This window comes from Emydura macquarii, unplaced genomic scaffold (genome assembly GCF_026122565.2).
Source record: "Emydura macquarii macquarii isolate MOO-44397 ecotype Brisbane River unplaced genomic scaffold, CSIRO-AGI_Emac_v2 contig_1827, whole genome shotgun sequence".
Lineage (NCBI taxonomy): Eukaryota > Metazoa > Chordata > Testudines > Chelidae > Emydura > Emydura macquarii.
The window spans coordinates 327,295-354,980 of NW_027131964.1; the positions used below are offsets into that span (position 1 = coordinate 327,295).

The 27,686-nt window shown below is 41.0% G+C and overlaps 1 protein-coding gene across 3 annotated transcripts in view; it reads right to left on the minus strand.

Annotated features, from left to right (window-relative positions):
* The window catches only part of LPCAT1 (lysophosphatidylcholine acyltransferase 1), a 138,273-nt gene that overhangs the window by 69,633 nt on the left and 40,954 nt on the right, over positions 1–27,686 (minus strand). For all 3 annotated transcript variants that reach the window (XM_067557416.1, XM_067557415.1, XM_067557417.1), the window contains exons 6-9: positions 26,890–26,948; positions 23,329–23,363; positions 22,016–22,070; positions 13,862–13,944 (exon numbers count right to left, since the gene is read on the minus strand). In XM_067557416.1, coding sequence (XP_067413517.1) covers positions 13,862–13,944; positions 22,016–22,070; positions 23,329–23,363; positions 26,890–26,948 — 232 coding nt within the window. The remainder of the gene's footprint in view (positions 1–13,861; positions 13,945–22,015; positions 22,071–23,328; positions 23,364–26,889; positions 26,949–27,686) is intronic.

Sequence of the window (27,686 nt, forward strand, 5' to 3'; positions counted from 1 at the left end):
AGGATGGTTTGCTCCTGTGCCCTCAATAAGGTTTCTTTAAAATACAGCCAGTTCTCTTGGATTCCTTTCCCCCTCATATTAGCCTCCCAGGGGATCCTGCCCATCAGCTCCCTGAGGCAGTCAAAGTCTGCTTTTCTGAAGTCCATAGTCTGTATCCTGCTGTTCTTCCATTTGCCAGGATCCTGAACTCGACCATCTCATGGTCACTGCTGCCTAGGTTGCCACCCACTTCTACTTCCCCTACAAAATCTTCCCTGTTTGTGAGCAGCAGGTCAAGAGAAGCACGGCCCCTAGTTGGTTGCTCCAGCACTTGCACCAGGAAGTTGTCTGCAACACTATCCAAAAACTTCCTGGATTGTTTGTGCTCTGCTGTATTGCTCTTCCAGCAGATGTCAGGGTGATTGAAATCCCCCATGAGAATCAGGTCCTGTGAACTGGTAACTTTCCCTAGTTGACTGAAGAAAGCCTCATCTACCTCGTCGTCCCGGTTTGGTGGTCTATAACAGATACTCACCACGACATCACCTTTATTGTTCTTGCTTCTAAGCTTAACCCAGGGACTCTCAACTGGCTTATCTCCAGTTTCATACTGGAACCCAGAGCAATCATAGTGCTTTCCTGCATTCAGTGCAACTCCTCCATCCTTTCGCCCCTGCCTGTCCTTCATGAACAGTTTATACCCATCTATGACAGTGCTCCAGTCATGTGAGTTACTCCACCACGTCTCAGTTATTCCAATCATGTCATAGTTTCTTGACTGTGCCAGGACTTCCAATTCCTCCTGCTTGTTTCCAGGGCTTCTTGCATTTGTGTATAGGCACTTGAGATAACTAGCTGATTGCCCTACTTTCTCAGTATGAATCAGGAGGCCTCCCCTGCTGCATCCTCCTCCTTCTGCTTCCTTATGGTGTCCCACTTCCCCACTTACCTTAGGTTCCCATCCCCCATTGAACCTAGTTTAAAGCCCTCCTCACTAGGTTAGCCATCCTGTCTGTGAAGATACTCTTCCCTCTCTTCGTTAGGTGAATCCCGTCTCTTCCTAGTAATCCTTCTTCCTGGAACAACATCCCATGAACGAAGAATCCAAAGCCCTCTCTCCGACACCACCTGCATAACCATGCATTTACTTCCGCAATGCGACGGTCCCTACCTGGGCCTTTTTCCTTCAACAGGGAGGATGGATGAGAACACCACTCGCGCTTCAAACTCCTTTATCCTTCTTCCCAGAGCAACATAGTCCGCAGTGATCCGCTCAAGATCGTTCTTGGCAGTGTCGTTGGTGCCCATGTGGAGAAGTAGGAAGACGTAGCATTCTGAGGACTTGAGGAGTCTTGGCAATCTCTCTGTCACATCCTGAATCCTAGCTCCAGGCAAGCAGCACACTTCTCTAGTTTCCCGGTCTGGATGGCAGATGGATGACTCCGTCCCTCTTAGGAGGGAGTCACCGACCATCACCACCCTTCTCTTCCCCTTGGGGAGTGGTGGTCGTGGAACCCCCATCCCTAGGACAATGCATCCCCTGCCTTCTGATCTATTCCCTCAGATGAGTCTTCCAAATCTTTCTCCGCAGTAGTACCTGTGCAAAGAGCCAGAAAACGATTCCTTACCTCTATCTGCATGGTGTGCATATAGGTTCTCTTTCTTCAGGAGGTCACATGCTGCCAATTTCCTCCCTGTTCTTCAGTTTCCCCTGCACTGCCTTCTCTGAATCTTCCTCACACTGTGCCTGCAGTAGCAAATCATGTCTTCGATCGAGAAAGACTTTGTTTTCCTTAAGGCAATGCAGGGTTCATATTTGGGACTCTAGTCCTTTAACCTTCTCTTCCAATATGGAAACCAGCCTGCACTTTGTACAGATGAAGTCAGCTCTATCCTGTGGGAGGAAGACAAATATAGCACTTCCAGTGCAGGTGACAACAGCAGATCGCTCTCTTTCCATATCTTTCCTCTGAGAGTCTCTTCTGATGCTGTATTTACTGCTCAGCAAAGTCTGAAAGGCAAAAACCCACTCTGGGCTCTCCCCCAGGCGAACTCCCAGGCAAACTCCTTCTATTTGCCTCTCCTCTGTTCGCAGTTATTCAATCACATGGGCATGTGAATACACTATTTATTATTTAGGCCAACATCTGCATCTTAGAAGCCTAAAATTAGGCACCTAAATCCATATATAGGCACTTAAACCAGTCTCGCTTTTGTAGATGAGAATCCAGAACTTTCATCAACATTAACTTGCCCTGGACCACAAAATAGATTAAAATCAGTAAATGCAGGCCCCTAATACCCTTATAATTATCAGGCCATCTTATTTAGGTTTATGAAGCATCTAAATCCATATTTAACTACCTGCATATCCGTCAACGACCAAAATGTTATCAAAATATAGCTCCCTAATATGGATCTACATGTCTAACTTAAGGCACCCAAGTTTGAAAGTTTTTGTTTCATTGTAAAATGTCAATTTTAATCAAGTTTGAAGACTACTATTCACTTTAATAATTCTAATGTATGCCGCAGTACCCCTTATCTCCAACTTAGATAGCAACCACTTCCCTCCTTCCAAGCTCAAACATCAGGATGTCAACTAAAGTTTCCTCCACCCTGCTCAAACAAGCCCAGGGATTTGCCCAGCTACCAATTTCTGTTTTATTTAATGTCTTACTTTCAGATCTTCCTGTGACAGAATATACTCATGTTCATACCCTACACACCTATGTAATAATGTCTGTTCAAAGTATGCCTTGTGGGATATCATTTAATAACTCATAATTTGCTGGTCAGTATTGTCCTGGTAAAATATGTGTGCCAAACAGCTCATCTGCAGCCGCATGGGTGAAATACCTGATCAGTGTACACCAACAGTTAATCACCCCAGACAGTCACCCAATGGGTGCTGAGCACCCACTTTTTCTATGGGTGCTTGAGCCCTTCAGCACCACGGAGTCTGAGCCTAAGCATGTGGCGAGAAAACTTTGCTTTAAATCTAATGTAGTTTGTTAAGTTAGGCACCAGTAAGCTGTTTATCTTTGTATTTCTTAAAACTTTTTCTGACTTTTATGCCTCATTATTTGTCCTGACTTAAAATCTCTCTCTTTGTAGTTAATAAACTTGTTTAATTGTTTTATCTAATCCAGTGTGTCCAAATTGAAGTGTCTGGGTAATTCCATTCAGGGTAACAAGTTGTGTGCATATTATTCCCTTAAAGGAATAACAAACTTAACATATTTCTACTGTCCAGGAGATGGCTGGGCCATACAGTACATACATTTGGTGGGGGGAGAGAGGAAGACCTGGGACTGGAGCTGTGTTGGGGTCTTCCTACAGCATTACCAAGGCTGGTGAGAGCCAAGGTGGGGATGACTGGCTGCAGCACACACAAGACATAGAGGGGAGTGACTTACATGTTGGAGGCTGTTTGTGAGCGGTTAAGGCTACAGCAGGTAGGCATTGTAAAGGGTACCCCAGGTTACAGGGTAGCGGTGACACAGCTACTCATTAGTCTGGATTGTACCCTGGTGTGTCACACTTCCTCAATAATCTAACAAGTTTTTCCCTCTCTTCCCATAGCAAGGCACCTGATTGCCCTTTCCCCACAGAAAATTAAATCAGCTCCATCACCTACTGCAAACACGTCCAGTTCTAACTGTTAACCAACACGATTAATTTCTCCTGAAAAAAACTGGCCTTAATCGTAAAACAAGAAACAAAGAGTAGGAATAAATGGCTAGTTTTCACAATGGAAAGAGATAAACAGCAGGGTCCTCCAAGAATTTGTAATGCAACCTGTGCTGTTCAACATATTCATTAATGATCTCGAAAAGGGAATGAGTGAGGTAGCGAAGTCTGCAGGCGATGCAAAATTATTCAAAATAGTTAAGTGCAAAGCAGACTGCAAAGAGTTACAGGGTGAACTGGAAAACAAAATGGCAGATTAAATCTAACACTGCAAAGTAATGCACACTGGAAAAAATGTATACTATATCAAAATGAGCTGTTACCACCAAAAAAGTGGTCTTGGAGTCATCGTGGATAATTCTCTGAAAAACTCAGCTCAATGCACGGCAGCAGACAAAAAAGCTAACAGAACGTTAGGAACTTTTAGGAAAGGGATAGAAAATAAGACAGAAAATATCATAATGCTACTACATAAATCTATGGTACACCCACACCTTAAATAGTGTGACCAGAATTTAGTCAAACTGGAAAAGGTTCAAAGAAGGGCAACAAAGATAATCAAGAGTATGGAATTCTTTCCATGAGAGGAGAAAAAACAAGGATTAGGGCTGTTCAGATTAGAAAAGAGACCAGTGGATATATGATAGAGGTCTATAAAATCATGAATGGTGTGGTAAAAATTAATGGAGAAGTGTTATTTACCCACAACACAAAAACCAGAAGTCACCCAAATAAATTATTAGGCAGCAGGCTTAATACAAACAAAAGGAAATAACTCACTGCCATGGGATTTTGTGATGGCCAAAGTATAAATGGGTTAAAAAAAACAAACAAACAAGTTCATGAAGGATAAATCCAACAATGGTTATTAGCCAAGATGGTCAGGGATGCAACACCATGCTCGGGACAACCCTAAACCTCCAACGGTCAGAATCTGGGAGTGGAAAACAGAAGTGAATCACTCCAACTGCCCTGTTCTGTACACTCCCATTGAAGCTCTGGTATCAGCCACTGTCAGAGACTAGATACTGGGCTAGATGGACCACTCGTCTGACCCAGTATGGCAGTTATGTTCATAATCAATTCTGACACCCTCGCTTGCTCAAAAAAATCTCAGTCCCAGGTGACCCTCCCTCTTATGCTGATTTCTTGGACTGAAGGTTCCACAGCTTTTTCATATGACATGTATGGGTTTATGTGGGAGTTGGTGTAAAGCTCCAAAATCCTTTTTCCCTTCCCACTCCACACTATCTCGGTCACCCTCTGGCTATGTCTTCATTGACAATGCCAAATTCGCCACCGTCAAATCGACTTATCTGGATCGACTGAGCAGTCAGTGAAGACCTGCTCAGTCGATCCAGAAATCAACGTATTAAGACCACGTTCTCAAGTGGCATAGTTCCCGTCGGTGCAGTGCAGTGAAGACGGCGCACAGAACAGAAGCACAGAAGTCGACGGGAGTTACGTAAGTTTTTTGCGTAGTTTGTGTAACTCCGGTCGACTGCCGCCGAATCTCTGAGTGAAGACAAGCCCTCTGTCAGGAGCAGAGTTTTGAGAATGAAGTATCTAAAGCAGTGGTTTTCAGCCTGTGGCGCATGGGCAACTTTTTGGTGGTATGCCAGTTTGTTACCTGAAAATTAACCTTAAAAATCTTTGAGCCACTATCACTGTCAAAAGGAACTGAAGGGCGAGTTGACAGGTGGAGGAGGTCTGTGAACCAATACTGATAGGACCAGGATGGGACTACAAGTATGAATGTCGCTCGGTCTCTTTTCACTTTGCAGAGGACCTGGGGAATGAGTGGAATGGGTGGGAAGGCAGAGCAGCAGTCCGGGGTCCATGGAAGGAGAAAGACATCTTCTTGCAATCTCTGTCCGATCACTCCCCTTGAACAGAAAAGGGGAAGTTTGATGTTTACGGGTGTGGTGAATAGGACCTAATGGGGGGTGCCCCCCTGCTGGGAGATCCAGTGAAGAGTGGTGTCATGGAGTTCCCATTCATGGTTGTAATGGAAGGAATGCTCAACTTGTCTGCCAGAATATTGTCCATATCTGATAAGTGTGTTGCTTGTAACGTGATGTTGTTATGGAGGCACCTGTTCCATAACTGAATCATTTCTCGGCAGAGGGACAGAGATCTGGCTCCGCCTTATTTGTTTATGTATACCACTGCACTCATATTGTCTGAGAAGATTTGTACGTGCTTGTTTTGAACAAAGGGAAGGAGCACTTGATAGGAGCATTGGACCGCCCTCAGTTCTAGGATGTTGATGTGCATCCTCACCTCCCGGAGGCCTTGTGCCACATGGCCTTGTATATGGGCACCCCATCTTGCGAGCAAGGCTGGTGGAAGGGGACACCTTGCATGACCTTGGATGGGTCATGCCATGATGACAAGGAGGTTACCACCAGTGGAGGTAGGGAGACTTGCTTGTTTAGGTGATCCTCCTGTGGATCATATACTGTTTTCAGCCATTTGCTGGAGGCACCTCATATGGAGTCAAGCGTGCAGGGTAACTCAGGTGCACGCCGCCATGTATCCCAGAAGTGAAAGGCAGAGGCAGACGCACATATGCGGATGACGTAGTCATGCGATGAAGATAGTGAGAGTGGTAAATCGGTCCCTTGGGAGAAAAGCGCGAGCTGCTCGGAACTCCATTCTGATGCCAGTGAAGGTGAGTTCCTTGGTAGGAACTAGGATAGACTTGCCTTTGTTGTTGCGTACACTGAAGTTGGCAAGGAGATGCCGTAGAATCTGAATGGTGTTGGGTAAGTGGTTGCAGGATGATGCCACTAAGAATCAGTCGTCTAGCTACAGGAACACAGAACGGCCCAACCGGCGCATGTATGCTGCCACAACAGCAAAGACCCTTGTGAACACAAGGTGCAGTAGCTATCCCAAAGGGGAGAACACAGAACTGGTAGTGGGATTGCTTCACTGTAAAGCAAAGGAATTTGTGGTGTGCAGGGTTGATGTCCACATGCAAATAAGCTTCATTCATATCAAGAGCTAAGAATCGGGCCCCACGTTGGAGGGAAGGAATAATTTGAGAAAGCGTGACCATGCAGAAATGGAATTTTTGGATGAATTTGCTTAGGGCCTGAAAGTCCATAATGGGGCAAAGATCTCCTCCCTTCTTCAGTATGAGGAAGTAAGGAGTAGAAGCCATGGTTCCAGCAGTGGTGTGAAACTGGTTCTATAGCACCTTTCTAGAGGAGTGTACAAGTTTCCTTGTGAAGTAGGTGTATCTGGGTTGGGTCCTCATGGGTGTACCGAGGTGGGTGGCAGGGTGGGATGTTGTGAAATTCTATCAGATATCCCTGGCATACGATATCCAATAACCCATTTGTTGGTGGTAATCTTGTTCCTGTTGTGGTCGAATAGAGCAAGACAGCCTCCGAACACAATCAGAGAAGCAAAAGATAGGGTGGGGAGGGGCTCGGGGTTCTCTGGTTTTAAGCCAAAAGGTTTGACTCGGAGGACACCGATGAAAAGTAGAGGTAGCAGAGATAGAGGTTGTGGAATGCTGGCGGTGTTGCGAGTATTGGCGACAGTGGGGTTGGTCTTCCTGGCATGAAGGGTAAGGTTGGTAAGGCTGGTAGGTGGGTCAAGACAGTTACCTGGGTCAGTAAGTTGGTCAATTTTGAAAATTGCATGGGGCCGGAATGTACAGTCCTAGAGACTGGAGTGTTGTTTGAGAGTCCTTCGAGGAATAAAGGCGCTCGTCCTTTTTATCACTAAATAGCTTCTGGTTTGTCAAAAGGGAGGTTCTCCAGAGTGATTTGGACCTCCTTAGGAAAACCAGAAGTCTGTAGCCAGGAATCTTTTCAGAGTACTACCCCGAATGCAAGGGAGTGAGCCGCTATGTCTGCAGCATCTACCGCTGCCTGGAGGGAGACTTTAGACACCAGTTTGCCTTACTCAATGAGAGCCTTAAACTGTGCTTGCTTATCCTTTGGGAGAAAGACTTGAAAATCTGACAGTTTTGAGTATGACCTAAACTCATACTTTACTAGAATTGCCTTATAGCTGGCTGTGTAGAATTGAAGGCCAACAGACAAATATACTTTGCAGCCAATGAGATCCAGTTTTTTGGCTACTCAGTCAGAAAGAGTGATCCTGGTGTGTTGTTGCCTGGCCCACTGAACAGCTGCTTTTACCACTAGTGAGTTCTGTGACAGGCGCATAAAGAGAAAGTCTGTATTCTTTTCCAGAACAAAGTACCGTCTCTTAGCACATTTAGGCATTGGTGTGCAGGAAACTGGGACATGCCAGATTGCCTGAGCCAGTTATAATATGGCATAATAAATGGGTAGCACTACATGAGTTGGACCTGATGGTCGAAGGATATTGAGAAACTCATCCTGTGAGTCTGACATCTTCCACTGTTAAATTAAGGGCTATTGCCATATGCTTCAACAGATCCTGGTATTGGCCATGGTCATCAGGTGGTGATAATGTGCGTGGGATGATCGCCTTGTCTGGTGGTGATGATGTACTGTTTAGGAAGGATGGAGCAGGTGGTCCCACAGTGCTACATGGCCTGTCGTACACCAAGGGAGGTGCAATGTACTCCAAAGGTGGTAGAGTTCCACGTCCATAATAAGGGTCCCACCCATGCCAATGGGGCCTCTGGTCCACTGCTGCTGGAGGGCCAGGCATGTTTGTTCCTGCGGTGAGACTTGGACTGGCACATATTGATAGGGGTGCGGACTGAACTGCCATTCTAGGGAGAAATGTGGATCAAGCTCCAAGGACCGGTTGGACTCCAAGTTGTATGGTAAAGGTGGTGCCATTGGAGCAGGCGGAGTGGGTTGGAGTTGGCAGAATGGGCAGATGTCAAGGCAGTTCCAGTGATTGCATTGCAGAAGGGTGGTATAGTAGCAGTGGCTTGCTGGCTGGGGACAGGAGCTGCATGGTGCCTGGTGCCTCATACAAGTACAAGGGTCCCTCCAGCAGCAGCAGCAGTTCAGCCATGGTAGTTAGGGGTGAGATGCGACACAGTGTACGCAGCACCAGGGGGTATGGTGGCGGCTGCAGAAGTCCTGCCAGCTACAGTGGGGTCAAGGCTCCAGTGAAGCAGCGGTGGCAGTTGAAGTCTCGGGCTTCTCTAGATGTTTCATTTTATCATCTGCCTTTGCCCGTATGGGAGCAGAAGCCACTGTATCCACGTGCAACTTCTCACCAAGTTGATCTTGGCTCAGGGAGGGAATGTGGCATTTGGAGGTGGTCCCTCTCCAGGATCCACCTTTATGGCCATGAGCGTGCTTCTTGTGCGCACGACAGCCCTTGGCTGGTGCCACCGACGTGGCAAAAGACGCTATCACCGAAAGTGCGATTGGGCATTCCAGTGGGTCCATTGATGCCACCTCATGATGCGCACGCAGACACATCACCTCCTCCAAGAGGTGTTTTTTAAGTCTAAGTTCTCTTGCCTGGCAGGTTGTCAGAGGAAATGAGCAGCAGATAGTGCATTGCTCTATGACATGGGTCTCACCAAGACAGTGGAGACAGTGTTGGTGCTCGTCACTCACTAAAAACGATCACAGGCATGTGGCGCAGTTCTTGAACCCAACTTGTTTGGGCATAATCCCTGAACAGGGTAGACTGTCTCAGGGACGGAAGAACTTGGAAACTACCAATTTTCTAAGAAACAAACTTCAACTACAATTATAAAAATACTATATTATCTGGGTTTTTTTTAACGTGGATTTTCTGAAGGATAAAAGGAGAATGTTCTGACTCTAGCCATGCAGCAGTAAGAGGATACTGAGGGGGATGTCGACCTGTGCAGCCTATAAGTGCCCAGACATACCACATGAATGACATGAGGCATTCACGCAGGTCGACAGACACTACTCCAAACAGTTCTGGCTCCAGCGTACAGCATGCATGCACACCCACATCTGGAATCTATATGGGGACCAGCACTCAAAGAAGAACTAACTCTTATAGATACTGAAGACAATCTTTTGTGTGCTGCACGTGCTTTGTTAAGCTTCAGAAAAATGTGGTGAAAACTGACATCCAGGCATGAAATTGCCTTTCCATTTTAGTAGGAGCTTGGATATGCTGTGCGTGTATGTGCCATATTGATTTTGGTGCCAGAGCTATTCCAAATTAGTCCAAAATTCCAGACAAGCTCAGGAACGGTTTTAAGAAATCCAGGATTTTGGAAAAAGGATAATTCTCTTTAATGTGCTGATCTTTGCCTCAAAAATATTTCCTTGGCCTGACAGATTGAAAACAAGGCTGAGCTAGGAAACCTTGAGTACTGCTCCCACCCATTCCACAGAATGGCTTTAATATTAATTTGCAGTTCACAAAACTTTAGTACAACTTCTCACCACTGCAGTAAGCTGTACGCAAATAATACTACCTCTCTCTGAATAAATAAGACATACAAGTTAAGTAACTCACCCAAAGTCACACAGAGAATCTGTGGTAGACTTGGGATCTATTAAATTAGATCAGAGAGCACATAAGTGAACTGCTTAAAATCTCTAGTTGAGATTTTCAAAGCCATCTAGTGGAGTTAAAAACATATCTACAATTAATTTTAATGGAAGATTTCCTCTGAGTGTTAATTCAATCTGTCAAATGGGATTAACGTATACCCACTTTGTAAATAGCTTAAAATACTGATGACAAAGCACCCATTGCTTGCCCATGGGGTGGTCCTCAATAATACTTTCCCCATCAATAAGCAGTTAAGCTATTTACAAAATGCTACTCTTCTTAGCCTCTAAAGGCTTGCCTCCTAAGCAAGGAACAGGATATTTTTCTACAAACCCTGCTGTTCTGTTCTCCCCCTAGCAGGGGTTGCTATGTTGCTGACTCACCCACTCCACTCTTCACAAAGGCACTGCAGACAGGTTTCTTGACCAGGTGTCACAGTAAAACCTTTATGGAGTAAGAAGAGATGTAGAGGCTGGAGAATACTGGTTTAGGGGCAGTTGCAGTGTGTGCAGAATAGAGAAAGGTCCTGCAAAGTACAGAGAGGAGGAAGACAGAGAAAGATGGTGGGGGTAAAGGTAAACAGGAGAGCTTGAGGGAAAGATTTAGATCCCATTTATAATATGTAATCCACCATATTGTAGGAGGGAAATCATACATAGCATGGTAACTTCCCTGACAATTAACTGTGATCTTGTAGTACAGATACCTTAAACTGTGCTAGAGCCTTTGAACTTTCACAGGGTTATAGCACAATTCAAAAATATGGTTAATTCACAGTTCACAGCTGTCTATGATTGCAAGACCAAACTGTGACCTGTTTTGGGGAGTTTATAAAATTCAGATCCCAACCCTATAAATTTATACTGCAGATAGTTCTCTCAAGGAAGTGAGAGATAAACATCAATTGCAGGGAAAATTTTAACAGAAGAAAATGACAAGAGATGAAAACACAGAAAAACAAGAAACAAAGCTTAATGATTTGTAGAAAATTGGATGTCAAAATGTTACAAAAATACATGATGATACAGCATGATTATTTAAAATCACATCAGGAGACATAACAGATCATTACTCTGTAGCATGAGGGGGCTTCAGAGACAGAGGCTAGTTCCTTTGTATGAAGAGGTGAACCTCATTTTATTTGATTTCCACGTTGTTGTTGGCGGCTATGTGAACACTTACATATTATTCTGATTTTTAAAGAATGCACTTGCATATATGAAAATGCAGACACCTGGATATGAACTTTCAAGCACTAACACTTGTTCAGGCAGTTGATAATTGCCTCAAGTGTTAGCGCTTGAAAAGCATGAATCCAGCCGTCAGCACTCAAATTTGCACACATAAAAGGTGCCTGGGTTAACTCCTTCAGGTATTAGACCCTGTATACTGGTATATGGCCCTAATAGTTACTTTAATACAGTAATCTAGCTATGTACAAGTGGGAACTGACTTTTCTGTCACAAAGACTATTCTGAGGAACATCCCTGCCAAAGGTGGAACTGAGCAAGGAATGAGTCTTCACACCCCAGGCCCTTACATGGGATTAGGGAATACAGTGAATACATGCAGCAAAAGGAGAATCTGTACTTCCTACCCCCTTTTACAGGAGGCAGAGGAGAGAACAAAGTAGCACTGGAGGGGAAAGGATAAAGTAGAGGTTCCTCCCTTCATTCTCTTCTCCAGGACTATGAGAAACAGTGGGGAGAACTGTTAGCCATACACAGGGATGCCTCTTGAGTTGAGGAATGAGAACCAACACAAGGCAGCAGAAAGAGAGAGAGCGAGCAAGCGTGAGCTGAGACAGGTGGTTTCTCAACATACCTTTCTATGGGACTGGGGAAAGCACTAAGACGACTGGGTAGTAGGGCCCAGTGCCCCTCCCAAAGACCAGGGAACCAGATGTAATACCAGGCAGCATTGGGAGGAGGTACCAAGTTGAAGTATCACAAGAAGATTGCAGAGTAGGTTTCTGTCTTTCCTTTAACCCTTCTGAAGGGCCAAGCCACACCAGAGCCATACCAGGGAAAACCACCTCATTCAAGGGTCTGTCCATAGAGCCAGGCAGAAAACAGTGCTGAGATTCCAACTCTGACTCTGCCCTCCCCCACCATTCCCAGCCATTCAGACAAGCAGAATGGGGGAGTAAGGGAAAAAGGGACTTCCCACATCTAGGCTCCATCCACACCAGGCAAGAGTGTAGGCAGACATCTTCCAGAGCACCCCTGCAGGACTCCAGGAAGCAGAAGCAGGAGTCCCCCAATAGGACCTGGGGAGACACCTGGCAGCGAGCTCCCCAAGAACAAAATTTAACTCTGACAGGGCACTGTGGAGAGATTTAACCCTCTGTGCTGGCATACATACGGTTTCACACCTACATTACCAAATAACATTTCAATAGCTGTCCCTTCATTTTTGTTTAATAAATACATCTTATTGTAAATATACTATGGCTTTATAATACTTAGCTCATGGGAAGGCATACATTTTATAGCAAGCTCATGGAAAAATCAGTTTTCATTTTATTTTTGTCTAGTTAAAAATATATACAACCTGTAAATCAGTGTTTGAGTTATGAATGTGTGTAGAATTTATATGTCAAATTGAACCAACAGTTTAGAAACATTTAGAACACATCCAGTATTTAGATAAAGTAATATTTGAACTTCCTTAAGACAGTTTGAGGATAAATCACAGGAAAAATACATATCAGGTACGCTTCCATGTTAGCAATACAGTCAAACAAGTCATCATTAAAACATACATCAATATAATCCTAAGTAAGCTCTGCAAGAGTCTGTATGATAGATAAGGATCTACTGTTCAATTATATCTCCCCCTGTAAAGGGACATAAAATATCCTGTTAAATGTAAATTACAAGATTGCTGACAAAATTAAGATAAATATATAGGAAGTAAGACATGTATTATAAGTTTAAGTCAAAACAAACACTGGATTATGATGCCATGGATATTATGTAAGAATTACAAGAATGAGATGCTGTATGTATGGTCTGCGGTGATACAAACATTGTATTACAATAAAGTGTACTTGAGAAAAACGTGACTGTGTACCTAGACTATCAGTGTATAAACATAATGGAACAGTGTTAAAGTTTGTGCATTTCATGAATCATGAGTCCTTAGTTGTGCAACAATATTTGCCTTTGGAAATAGTGTTTCACATTTAATCAGTGTTAGATCACTAAAGGCACACTGAGCTCACTTTCACAAATCTCTTTTTAGCTTTCTTTATTTTTACATTTGAAATAATGTCAGACTGATAACTGATATACGAATTTATCATACTAGGTGTAATCTATTTTTTCCTCAAAATTTTTAAACAAGTAAATTGTCTTATGTAGCTTAAGCATCAAGTTACACTCACTATTTCTTTTTGCCAAGTTCTAATACCATAACAAAAAGTTGTAAATGCCATGTTAAGATCTGAGCTAAGTAGAAAGCTAAAGGAACTACAGTGAAGGAAGTATAGTGTTGCAACAGTACTTGCTCTCTGCCAGTCATTGCAGTTTCTTACTTTTCTCAAACAACAAAATACATCAGAAAGAAAAGTTAACAATATGTAAAAGGAGTTTTAAATACATCAATATGAAATATAACCTACATTTATCTGCAGGTAGGCAAATACTTTGATACTTCTTTTTGATACCAAAGTGAAATCAAGCATCTATTTCTATTCTATAATTCAATATATTATCAGCATACTTACTCTGCCATTACACTTCTGACATTATTTGCATACAAAGATGGGTTTTTCTTTTCCTCTTCTGAAGGTATATACACAGGTAGGAACTGTACATAGAAAACTAAATTATAGCAAAATATTTAACATTTAAAAACATTTGTATTATAACACTGCAGTGAAATAAATAAAATAGAAATGTTACTTGTATTTATAGGACTGTAACAACAGTATCAAGTTGAAAGCAATTAAAAATAAAACATAGAAAATTAAGTCTTCAAACCTTGAGTTAAGAAAAGCCACATCAAATGCCACAGATTGCCATACAGCTATGGCTCTGCTTATTTCTACCTTACAGACACAGATTAAGTGTTGTTTGATTTCCTCTTCTGAGATGGGGACAGGGAGATGTTAACTGTTTTCCCAAATTCAATGATTCTACTTCTTCATTCTGCATACCATTTCATAAGAGAACGCTTGTCTTATGGATCCACCTCATACCTCCACCCTTTCAATCCTCCATTGTTTCGTTCCTGGTTTACTTGTTCCTGATTGTGTGGATAACCAGGAAGAGCAGTGACCACACCAATAGTGGGAGTGATCCACACATTGTTTTGAGAACTCAGATGTTTCTAATTCATCAAGCATTGTTACTGTTTTCATTATCTATTTTAGGGTTATATACTGCTGTTTATCACAACACCTGAACACCTTTCATATAAAACAGATTAGCAACAGTGAAGTCCCTAGTAAACATCATGGAGTCTCTGGCTTTTTCCCCTTTTTGGGTATTGGGACTGAAAGCACCTTGTATTCACACCCTACACAATACTGTACAAAATATATCCTGTGAGGTATTATTTGAAAAAAAACTCGTTGGTCAATAATATCATGGTGAAAGCATGTAGCAACATATGTAAAGTTATGAAATCTCCCTGCATGATGTTCTTAGCACATGTTCAAAACCACACAGCTCTGCCCAGGTAGAAGTATCCTGAACGAAGAAATGTGTTTACCTCAATTTACATATAAATAGTAAACAGGGTCTTTGAGACAGCAGGCAGAAGAGGCGGCAGGAGATGAAGCAAATTTGCATTTCACCAAACACAAGTGAGAAAGAAGAACATGAGAGCCTCCTTCACCACCAACTCCGTGTTGCCCTCTTTACTGTTTGAATAACCTTTGCTTTGAGGGGTAATCCTCAGAAAAATCCATTTAAAAGGTTAACAGGACTATATAAGAAAGGGTAGAAAACCCCTACCACGCTCTCTCTTTCTCTTTCACCTAAGACGTAAAAGGAACCAGCCCTTTGACTCTGGGGGGAGATCCTGCTGATAAAATCCTTACCATATGTTTCCTTGAACCATATCTAGTTTGTAAGTTTTAGCTACTAGAAAACATTTTATTTCTTTTGTAACCATTTCTGACTTTAATACCTGATACTTGAATTCACTTAAAATCCTATCTTCTTTTGTTAATAAACTTGTTTAATTCTTTAATCCAAACAAATGCAGTGCTGTGTTTAAACTGAACTGTTTGGTAAGTCTAGTTAAAGTGGCAAACTGTTGAATATTGACCCTTTACAAGGGCAATGGACCTTTACTATCTGAACTGTTCTTGAGTGTGCTGGATAGCGCAGAACACACATTGTTAGGAAAATTCAGGACTGGGAGTATGTTGGGGTCACCTGCAAGTAGTAACCAAGGCTGGTGGAAGCAAGAGTGCGACTGTGTGTTGCTGACGGATTGCTGGGGTCAGAGCTGCAGCTATATATAGTCAGTGTGTGACCTGTATGCTAATAGGCTGTTTGTGAGTGGCTCACGTTGGGAGCTACAACATCAAAGCATTGTGAGGCACCCAAGGTTGCAGGGCAGGTGATGACAATCCTCACTGGTCTGGAGTACAACACAGATTGTGACAGGTACCTAATACTCTTCAGTCATGCTGTTAAATTTTCAGTATTAAAGTGCCTAATGAGAAAATTACTTGCTTGTCAGAGGTATACAACCTATGGCAGAAGTATCCTTGTAATTCTTGTTCTCTGAAGGTATATTTTTGGATTTCATTCTTGAGCTACCAGTGCAGTCACCTATAAATATGCCTCACACAAAGTTTTTTGGGGGTCTCTGTGGTACTGGTAGCTGTAACCTACAATGCTCTTACCATTCACTAGTACCTCTTCTCCTGCTATAATCTTCTAAATCAATTCCTTTATCAATGGAAAGCAATGGCTTCTAAAATTTCAGGCAATTCAAACATTAAAATTATACCAAAAAATCCAGTTGCATGAATAAAATTTCTATTTTTAAAGAGAGTAGAAGGGCAGTGACGTGCTGGGTCAAATTCCCAAATTCATTGGCGCTTCTGACATAATGTGTCACAAAAGCTGTCTTAAACCAGCAAAGGGACACAACAAGAAATCTATGGCCAGCAGAGTTAAGGACAATAAGGAGGTTTTAAAGTATATCAAAACCAAAAAGGAATCTTAACAACAGCATTGGTCAATTACTAGACAGACAGTAGAATTATCAGTCATAATGCAGAAAAAGCAAAAGCACCCAAGAGCTTTAGATGAACTGGCTGAGGATCTTTGCATCATTAATGTTGATGTTCAGTAATTTTTGGAACACAGGGAAAATGCCAGAGGACTAGAAGAAACCTAATGATGTGCCAATACTAAAAATGGGTAAGCAGAAGGATCCGGGTAACCGAAGACCTGTTAGCTTGCCATTGATCCAAAATAATAGTGCAGTTGATAGGTGATTCAATTATTAAAGAAGGGAAATATAATTAATGCCAGTCAACATGATTTTATAGAAACTAGATCTTTTCTAGCTAACTAGATATCTTTTTACAAGATTACAGGTTTGACTGATAAAGGTAATAGTGTTGATATAATATATTTAGACTTCTATAATGCATTTGACTTGGAACTACACAACATCTTCATTTAGAAACTAGAATACAAAATTAACCTGGCACATATAAAATGGATTAAAAATCAGCTAACTGTGACAAGTCTCTATATGTTATGGCAATTGAGAAATCATAGGTCCCACAGCAGTTGATTCTTGGCCCTATGCTATTTAACAGTGACCCGGAAGAAAACAATCATTACAGATAAAGTTTGTAGATGACACAAAGATTGGGGGTGTCTGGCAAATAATGAAGAGGATAGGTCACTGATAGAGTGACCTGGACCACTTGGTAAACAGGACACAGGCAAACAATATGTTTCACTATGACCAAACGTAAGGTCATACATCTAGGAACAAACAATGAAGGCCATAGTTACAGGAGGAGAGACTTTATCCTGGGAAGCAACAACTCTGAAAAGAATTGGGGGTCAGAGAATCAGCTAAACATGAACTCACAGTGCAATGCTTTGGCCAAAAGTGCTAATGTGAACCTGGGATTTACAAATGGGAATACTGAGTAGCAGTAGAAAGGTTATTTTATACCTCTATTTGGCAATGGAGTGACTGTTCATAGAATCATAGATTAGGGTTGGAAGGGACCTCAGGAGGCCATTTAGTCCAACCCCCTGCTCAAGGCAGGACCAATCCCAACTAAATCATCCCAGCCAGGGCTTTGTCGCCAAGCCTTAAAAACTTCTAAGGATAGAGATTCCACCATCTACCTAGGTAATCCATTCCAGTGCTTCACCACTCTCCTAGTGAAAAAGTTTTTCCCTAATGAAAACTGTAATGAGGCTCTTACAGGAATACTGTCTAGTTCTGGTGTCAACAATTCAAGAAGGATTTTGAAAAACTGGGAAGGGTTCAGAGAAGACCTGAAGAAGGATTAAAAGACTGGAAAACATGCCTTATAGTGACAGACTCAAGGAGCTCAATCTTTTTAGTTTATCAAAGAGACGGTCAAGGGGTGACAGTCAAAATCTATATGTTTCCTTCTTGAAGAACAAATATTTGGTAACAGAAGGCTCTTCAACCTAGCAGACTAAGGTATAACAAGAATCAGTGGATGGAAGCTGAAGCCAGGAAAATTTAGATGAGAAATAAGGCTCATATTTTTAACAGTGATGGTAATTAATCAGTTGAACAGCTTTATAAGCTGTCACAGTAGATTCTCCACTGCTGGCAATTTTGAAATGAAAATGAGATGTTTCTGCGAAAGAAATGCTCTGGTTCAACCACAACTACTGGACTTGAAGCAGGGTTTAATACAAAGAAGTCCTATGGCCTGAGTTAAACATGAGGGCAAACCAGGCAATCATAATACGAACAAATATGCCACTCTGAGGATCAGCTCAGAGCTGATCTAGGGGTTTTTAAATCTACAAATCCTTTCTCCCGTCTGCCTTTGTAGCAAGGGAAGAGAGGTGTCAGACTGCAACCTGAGTCCTCCACTTTTTTCTGCCCCCTGTGGCCATTGCAACTCAGCATGATGAGAGTAGCCTGAGAGCCCTAAAACACAGTGCAGGTTGTTCAGAACATGCAAAAATTAACTGGCTTTTATTCTGTACACTTTAGCTGTAATTGTATCTTTAGTATCTCTACATAACAAGAATTACATCTTTACTTCCTATAAAAGATATAAAAAAGATTGCAAGATAGCTTGCCCAAACTGGGCATCATATATGGAGCCCAAGTTGATAGGAAAATGTTGCATAAAAGGATATGGATCTGCAAAAACCTGAAACCAGACATGAGTATCTACGAGCATCAATATAAACAACAACAGCTTTCACCACTGTACTGCTTACATCGAAGGCCATCCAACATCTAGGGTCAGGCCAGGCCTATACATGCTAAAGCAACTTTTTTTAGCACTGCATTTTTCCTGACGATATTCCACACAACTAAATCATTTAGCTAAATAGGTCTCATAGTCTGCAACAAAGTACTGTGACTCTTGACTACCAAGACCTTTTACTAGGTCCCAGTAATGAATGTTATAGTTTGTGGATGCTAAGCAATAAGTTTGGCCAATTTATCCTCTAGCCAAAGCTATCTCAACCACCAAACTCTCCCATGGGCTTTGGGAAAAATCACTTGCTTTTTGAAAAGTACTCAAAATGGTCAAACACTGCTTCTATTGAAGCCCACGATGATTTCAATGGGAACAAAGTTAGATGAAAGCCAAACTCTTTTGAAAATCCACTCAATTTTTTTAAACTGTTGAATATATAGGGATAGTAAAGTAGTTTGAACAAACTATGTTTTCTTAACCAGCCCCCATTCAAAATCGAATTCAAGGGGAAAATACCTTTTGGAAGCCCATCAAGCCTATTTTGCTTCCTGGATAGGTATCAAATGGAAGCTGGCAATCTTAGCCAGCCAAAGAGGAAACTGGGAAACACTGGATATTTCAGGTGCAAGTTAAAATGTGACTGAGCTACCAGTAATTTAGAGTAGTGTTTCCTCATGGACCAGTGCCAGTCCCTGAGATCTCCCTGACAGTTTAGAAAAGCAGCAATCTGGGCCCTGGTATCAAAAAGGTTGAGAAACACTGATTTAGAGAACCAAGATACTGGTGACAGTTAAGAGATCCTTGCTGTCTCACACTGGAAGCACAACATCACACATCCCAGAGTAGACACCCAGTGCATAATGTCTGTAGAGACTTTAAAGTGTATTTGGAATTAATTCAATTTGTTTAAATACACAAAATGTAGATTTTACTAAAAGCCCTTTAACATACTCTGCTTGTGAAATGTATTTTATATAAAAGTTACTTTATCTCAATAAATAACTATTTTTTTCTTTTCATTTTATTTCAAATACGCAGTTTTCAAAGAGATCATTGTTTAGGTCTCCACTTTTCTCCCCTGCGCCCATTTTTTTTTAAAAAAACATTCTCTGATTATATATTTTTATTCCATTTTGAAATCTGAAAACCCTGTTAGCAAAGTTAAGTGTACCAATGGCTATTCACTCTTTAGGACAGCGACTGTGACCTTCTTTGTTTGTACAGAACCCAATAAAGACAATTTTTTCCTCTGTTATAACAGTATAAATCTAAATGACCTCCACTGATTTACAAGTAGTTACCCCAGAGTCACTTTACGTAACACAAAGACAATGTTAAGTGTGCAGGGGTCAAGAGAAGGTTCCTGTAAGTCAAGAGTCTGATTCTGCTGCTCTTAATTACTCTGAGAAGCAACTTGCTGTGTAAACAGTAATATAGATTTTCTATTCAATTTACCACATAGACATACATTTGGACTAACGAAAACGGAAGGTACTATGCAAGCATGACAAAGGGTAGCAGAATCAGGCCCTTTATAACCTGTAAATGTCATAAGGTGAAAGTAATCGAGGAAATGTTTCTATGCACATTATGGAGTTATACAGGAGGAAGCTCCACTCTAATGTACCTTAGGAGTAAAATGTTAGCTGCTGCCACATAGCTTTTAAGCTTACCTCTCTGTGAGGTGCACAAGAATGGCATAGGACAAGGAGATTCACTGCTTTCTAGTTAAATGGTTCCAAATTGTAGATTTAACTGCCAATTTTTGTAAACCAGCAGAGTTCTGAAGCCCTGGAGGGGAACTACTTTTTATCTTTTTAAAAACATTATGGGAAATTAAATTAATTGTGCTGAGAACATTAAAGACGCATGGTTAAGCACTGAAATAAAAATCAGGAAATGCAAAAGTTAGCCACATGCAATAAGATATTGTACAAGTGCTTCTACAACCTTAGATACATTTGTTTAACAACTTGTACTGTGTGCTACTCTATTTATGCCATAAAAGGTATTTTTAAAAACAGTGTATTTTTAACCAGTGGTACACTGGGTAACAGAGCAACAATAAGTGTTAGTTGTTTAACTGCCTCATCTCCTCTACTAGACAATCAGATTAGATCAGTGGTTCCCAACCTTTTTGGCTTGTGGGCCACAGATATCATTTTTACAAACCTGAAGGGCCACCAGTGTCTGCCCGCAGCTCTACCCCACTCCTCCCACTGCAGCTAGATAGAAGGAGTTCAGCAAAGAGACTGCTGCACCAGTCCTGTAGCCCCTGTGTGCTCCACCTGGGTCCTAGGCAGTGGCTCCTTCCTGCAGCCAGGGGGTGGGAGATCAGTGCCCCCTCCCTCTGGCTCCAGCAGGACCCAGCACCTATGGACACAGGTGGAACACTTTGCCGTGTTCCCTGCTACAGCCAGGGAGAGAGGAGTGCTGATCTTCTGCCCCCTTGGCTACTGCAAAGAGCCTGCCTGCATCAGTCTTTTAGCCCCATGGCAATGTGCTCCGCTTGGATCCTTAGGCAGCAGCTCCCTATACAGTCAGTGGGAGGGGAGTGGTGGTCGACTTTGAAAACTCCAGTTGGCCTGCGGTCCATAGGTTGGGAACCACTGGATTAGATGATCACAATGCTCCCTTCTGGCCTTGGAATCTATGAATTTACTGCACCTAAGGAAGGCTGTGTTCAGAGAAATAGTTGGTAAATTATTAAAATATGTACCCGAGAGAAGAAAACGAACAAACAAAAATAAGTATCAAAGATACCCTGGACAATTATGACAATCAAAACAGTATAAGCATTCAAGAATGAAATACAGTACACAGCGCTATAAAATACATAAGCAATGATATAGAAAAATGTATGTTCAACTATCTCTTTTGAGAAAAATAGTATATGACCATGTAATTGAAGACACAAAGGAACAAAGTTAAGGCTGTACATGAAATCTTAACTTTTGCATTTCCTGACTCGTGTGCCTACCTGTGCAACTTCAATATTTGTGGCGTGAAGTAAGAGTTTGTTTGGGTGAGAAAAAATTGTATGCAGTTACTTTTACTCCTGAAGAAAATCCTCAACTGCACATCAATACTAACATGTAATATAAGGTATACAGCGTTACCAGTAAGTTAACTGGAATGACAATAAGCCCTTTAAATGAAAGCAGCTTTATGCATAATGGACACTTAGGAGACAGAGAACTACATGGTGATTAAGAGGTTAATCTTGTAAAGTGCTGAGAAAGGCTAGTTCTGAAAAAAATTTGGTGGATCAAGCTTTCAAACATCAGAACTATTTATCCAAAATGTGAGCCTGCATGCAACACAGTGTTAACATCTTAAGTCTGATTTTACATTTTTATATTTACTCTATTTTACTGCAGAAATGATAGTGTTGCATGTATACACAGTCTATAGGAAATTAAGTTTGGGACTGCCCAAAATAGAAAGCATTACTGCTTTTATACTAACCTCAATTTCCACAGAATTGTGAAATTGACACAAAGTAAGCCACAGAATTTCCAGCCTAAAAGAGAAAAAAAAGACAAGTTTTGAATGTGCAAATATGCAACATACAGCATGCTAAACGCTTCACCTAGCATTACATTTTTCAAGTAAGATGCATCTTTAGAAAATAAAACTTTTGGATGGCATCTTCACATGTTTTTACTGGGTTTTTTGACCATCTGTCTAAGAATGTTTATTCCAAAGTCATTTATTAAAAGCCAGGCAATAAAGTGGGAAGTTTGAAGCAGTAGAAAAGTGACATTCATTATGTAACAAGTCCACACACCCAACACAATTACATACTTTTAACAAAGTAGTACATTTGCTTTAGAAAAGTATCATAGATAACACGTATGCCATTTAAATTTTAAAAAAGTCAGAAGTTGCTGAAACTTTTTGTTTTGAGTTATGGATCAGACTATCATCCTCCTTTATTTTGAAGTTGGGTGTAAGAGCAGATGACCTATTTTATTAGTCTAGCCTTGAAAAATAATAGAACCAGTTCAGTTTCAAATGGCACTCTGAAAAACTACTCTTCAGGCAGTCGACTAATGATTTGGTAGGGTTCTAAAATATTTTGTCTTCCACTATAGTTACAGTGGTCCCTAAGGCTCTAATTCACAAAGGTACTGAAGCAGATGAGGAAGAGCCTGGTGAAACTAAGTTCCCTCCAATCAGTAGCAGAGTTGTATACGTTTTGAGCTGTCAGGAGTTTTTAATGTACTTCACATTTTGCTTGGATTCGGAATGATTGTTTGCCTTCATGGAACAGACCCTTTTCTGGTGGGGAACAGACAACTGTGGGATCTTCTTTGCTTGGAAAGAAAAAAAGATTCCAAAATTCTCCAACATACCACCCACCCCTCTTACTTGCAGACTAGAACATTTTCAAAAGATAGCAATAAAATCATAAATCAATATAAAAACTGATAAAAATGCCAAGTAATATGGAGTCACAAATAATATAATGAGTAGAAGTGATAATCTCCTTTCAGATAGGTGGGTCAAAAATATTCAAAGTGAAATACCAAAGCAAAAATCCACCCCACAAGCCATCAAAATGCTACTAGCAAGACTTACTTTCCATTTAGATTCAGGTTCTTCTTGCTGACTATTTTCATAATGTGACAAATAAAAGAGACAAATTCATTCTGAAGAATGCTCCAATAACCAGCAATACCTATTTGAGAGTACTCTTGTACAATTTCATATAACAATATCAAACTAATTCAGAAAAGCAATCGCAACACAAAGGGAATAAAATAGGGTTGACTTACGCGCCTGGTCCTTGCCATGTCCATGTGATTGTATCCTACAAACAAAAAAGACAATAAAAATTAACTGCATTTGCAATGTGTAAACTCTTTCACAGAACAATGCATGGTACATACTCCAAATTTTCATGGAAACCATAATTCACTATTTTAAAAAGCTACTGTACATTAAAAGTAAGCTTGTGCCTTTTCTGCAATATAAGGTAGATGGTGTACAGATATACAGGAAGATACAGTCAGTGCCATGAATAACCTATCTAAAAAGACAAAAAGTGAAAGAAGGATACAATGTACAGAGTGGTCAAGGTCATGACTGGCACAAATTTTCTTAGTACAGTGTCTTCCATTTTTGTTACACAGAAATAACGCTATTTTCAATTGCACCTCTACCATGTCAATGTGAGTTGGCTACCTTTTGATTGGCATTACAGTAGAAGTGGGATTTTAAGAGGTATTTGAAACACAAGAGGGTACTGCCTTTGCAGACTAGCTCAGAAAAGGAGTTTCATGTGAAGGGGGAAGCCTGAAAGAAAGCACAGAAATTATTGTGGAGGAAGTGGACAAGGATTCAAGGAAGTGGACAAGGATTCAGGGATGGAATAAAGTGAATGAGACATGACATAAGAGACAAGGGCAGAAAGCAGGAAGGGATAGTTATGCTGAGCCTTGAAGAGGTGACAAAAAACAAACTTGATCCAGTGGAGAAAGAGAAATGAAGTGAGGAAGGTTTTCTTAGTGCCCACTTTTTGAATGGACGGGTATGCGAAGAGGGGCACAAAATTGGTTTCAGGAAGGCCAGAAATGAGCAGGTAACGACAGCCAAACGGGAAGACTGTGAGATCCTACACAAAAAAAGAGTTTTAAATGTGTGGACAGACAGGAAAAAAAGGACAGAACCTTAGAAATGCTGGAGGAAGAAAATGCAAGATTTGGCAAAGACCTGAATTTGTGGAGTAAGGGAGGTGAAGGAGTTAACAATGATTTCCAAGTTATGGGCTTAAGCAACTACATAGACGGGCTATAAGACACCAATGGAAAATGGAGGAGTAAAGAGGGTTTGGAAGAAAGAGAAGGAGCTCAATTTTTTAAATGGAAATGTTAGATAGATAGTTTAAGCACTACACACACTTCACTGTATATTTCTAAATGTGATGCTAGGTACCTAAGGTCAATTTAGAGTCAATAAGATTAAGAGTCTCTGGATGTTGAAAGTTATGGACAATGTCAAAATATTGCTTTAATAACTTCATTACTGCTTAAAACAGAAGCAGAATAAAAGAAAGGAGAAAGTACAAAAAACACAAATCAAAGTTAAATATACTTAAAGGAATCTGAAAGGTCAGCAACCCAGAAAAAGAAATAGTCAGTTCACTATAATGGCTGAATGAATGAATAAGTTAATCTTGAGTTTAACGTTGTTTCTGATCTTGATAAAAACAAAAATGTTAAATTAAAAGAAGAAGAGGCACTTCCCACAATAACCAATGCTGGAATGTGATGTAAGACTCACCCCTACCCCTAGAGTGATTTGGCAACTTTAAATAATCAGTTGTAATCTTCCGTTGTTAGAAGGGCTGCTATTGGTGATCCTGGTGTCATTAAAGGACCCTGGTACTGCAGATCTATTAATTCTGTTCTTTTTTCAAAGGAATCTTCCATTTTCAGGCACCCTCTCTTAGGCTTCTGAGTGTTTGCCTGAATCTCCCAAATCAGAGATTGCACCTAAGGCCTAGAACAGCGACCATATCCCTGTAGATATGAGAAAAATTAAGCCCCGTCTAGATTGCCACTATCTGGCCAGCAAAGATGACAGTCAGTTCTCAAGACTGGACAACTTCATGGTATGTCTTGTCTGGGTAGTGATATCATTTGGCGATGGATTCATCTCTCAATATTCTGGCCACCACTTTTAGCAGGTGACATGACCTGGGAAATTCTAGCAGTTTGTTGCATCTGCCAACATCCTTGGTAGAAAAACTAATAACTCAAAAATCACCTCAAGCAGATGTAAATCATGTGTTCCTCTCCAACACATGTGGATTAGCTCTTATACTGAGTAAGGATATGTGCTGTGGCTGCAAAGACCAATGATCAGTCTCTGTTTTGGAAGGCGAGGTTCCGGGCTGCAGGGGGCAGACCAGATAGGCTGGCTGAAGCTTATAATAGGCTCTCACTACCCTGGTATGTAAACACAGACAATGAGTAGTGCCAGAAAAGTGAGGTTATTTGTGACTAGTGTAGATGCCCTAAATATTTATAATAGCTTCCAGGTCTGACTGATGGACAGCACTGATTATGATAGGTTCCTAGCACAGATTGAAGCTTGTGTACCTAGAAAGTGAAGCCTTTGAAAGATACCTCTTCCACATAAGAGTGCAAAAGAAACAAGAAAGTATTGAAGAATATGTCACAGGCTTGATGCTCAAGAGCTAGTCTTACAATTTTGGCCCCTTTAAGGATTTCCTGATAAGAGACATGTTGGTGGTAGGCTTAACAGAGATGAGAAGGCACGTATTTATGGAGAGATTGTTAGCTGACTGGAGAACAAGCCATGGAAATCTGCAAAGCAATGAAATAAGCAAAACTGTTGTAGTAGTCTTTAAGTAAGGACAAGAGTCAAAAAACAAAGGAGATCATCATGCAGCAGAATATGAAGGTGCATGAAAGGAAAACGAAGAAATCAGGTGGTGTTAGTGCTGCAGAGTATTGTTCAGGCTGCTAAATTGTTAATGCTACTAGTGCTGCTGTTCTTCGAGCTCCAGTGTTAGCTGCACTAGCAGAGAATGCAGCATGCTGCTTCAACAGACCCCAATGTTATGCATAAAGACAGACACAGGCTTGGTTTGGTGGCAAAGAAACTTGGCCAGGTTTACTGTTGACAAAGCACAGTACTAGCACCTCACAGAAGCTACAAGTACAACACCACATGATGCCTGAGACAATGGTAATAGTTTAATCAGGACACCAGGATCCTGTCCCTTAGACTAGCACAAAGGTCCCCCTCCTATCATGTCTCATTTTACATATTGATATAAACAAGTTATGTATTACACTTCAGATGTTGGTACAAGAACTCACCTGTGGTAACTAACATCTCTTAGGAATGTGTTTATGTAGTTACTTAAGAGATCTGTGCGTTTTTGTTTTGTACCATTCTCTCTGGTCAGAAATGTGCTTACTTGGTTAGCTGACACCTAGTATGTTACTATTCTGCCAAGGCCAGGCCTACTCTGGTTCACAGCTTGTAGTTTACATGGCTAATTATACTCCAGTAAGGCCTACATTCCCTTCTTTTTTGCCTTTTTATGGGGAGGATGTTTACCCATCAACCCAGAAAAGCATAAGGTATGAACTGAAAATGACCCTGTGGGCTAAACACTGTTTCTTGGCCATTTTGCTTTACTGATCCATACGTTCATGACCCAAGTATCCTATTCCCTCTAATGACTTGTGGATAGTTTCCTTTTTTTAATTGTTCTTAGGCCCAAATAGTGAGGCTGGAAATGTTAGGTCTGAGAAAGTAACATTCTATTACCCTTAATCTACAGAGAATGCAGAACTTACCAATTTGTTCGGATAACGCAGAACTACTGGCTGGACAGGAACTCCAGGAATAAATGCTCCTGGAAAGTACACATTACACATCATTACTCTTTGGCATATTTTCCTATTGTCAAATAAATTATTCATTACCAAAAAAGATTACGTGACTATGGTTATGTCGTTAGTCTGTTGTGTACAGAAGCAGAAATTCATAGCACGCTAGTGGAAAGAATAGAAGATCTGGAAGTAGCAAAATATATATCAAATTCCCCAGAAAAGAGTCATTTAAAAAAGGAATGTTGGTCACTGACAAGCATTTAAAAGAATGGAAATTTAGACATTCGAAATCCACCAAAGCCTATATAATCAATTAGGAAAACATAAGTAGTTTATTACAGCCCAATCCCTTAACTTTGACTCTTGGGCAGGATTGTTGATGTTTTTACATTTTTGTTGTTTCTTCCTTTTAACAGTTACTGTCAGATGTGAATTTGGTAAATATCTGATAGTCAAGTATCTTGTAAAAAAAGTCTTGCAAACAAATCTGATATATTTTTATGAAGTTACCAGTTTTGTTGATAAAGGTAACTGTTGACAAAATCTGAATGTATCACATAACAGATTAGAAACTAACAGATCTCAAATTGTAATTGTTAGTGTGGATTCACCACCACTAAACGAAGGTGCTTTGAGTGGGGTTATGCAGCAATCTATTCTTGTCTCAGTGGTATTTAATATCTATCAGTGATCTGGAAGAAGATGTACAATCTCTACCAGTAACGTTTGCAGATAAAGATCTGTCAAGTGGTAAATAATGA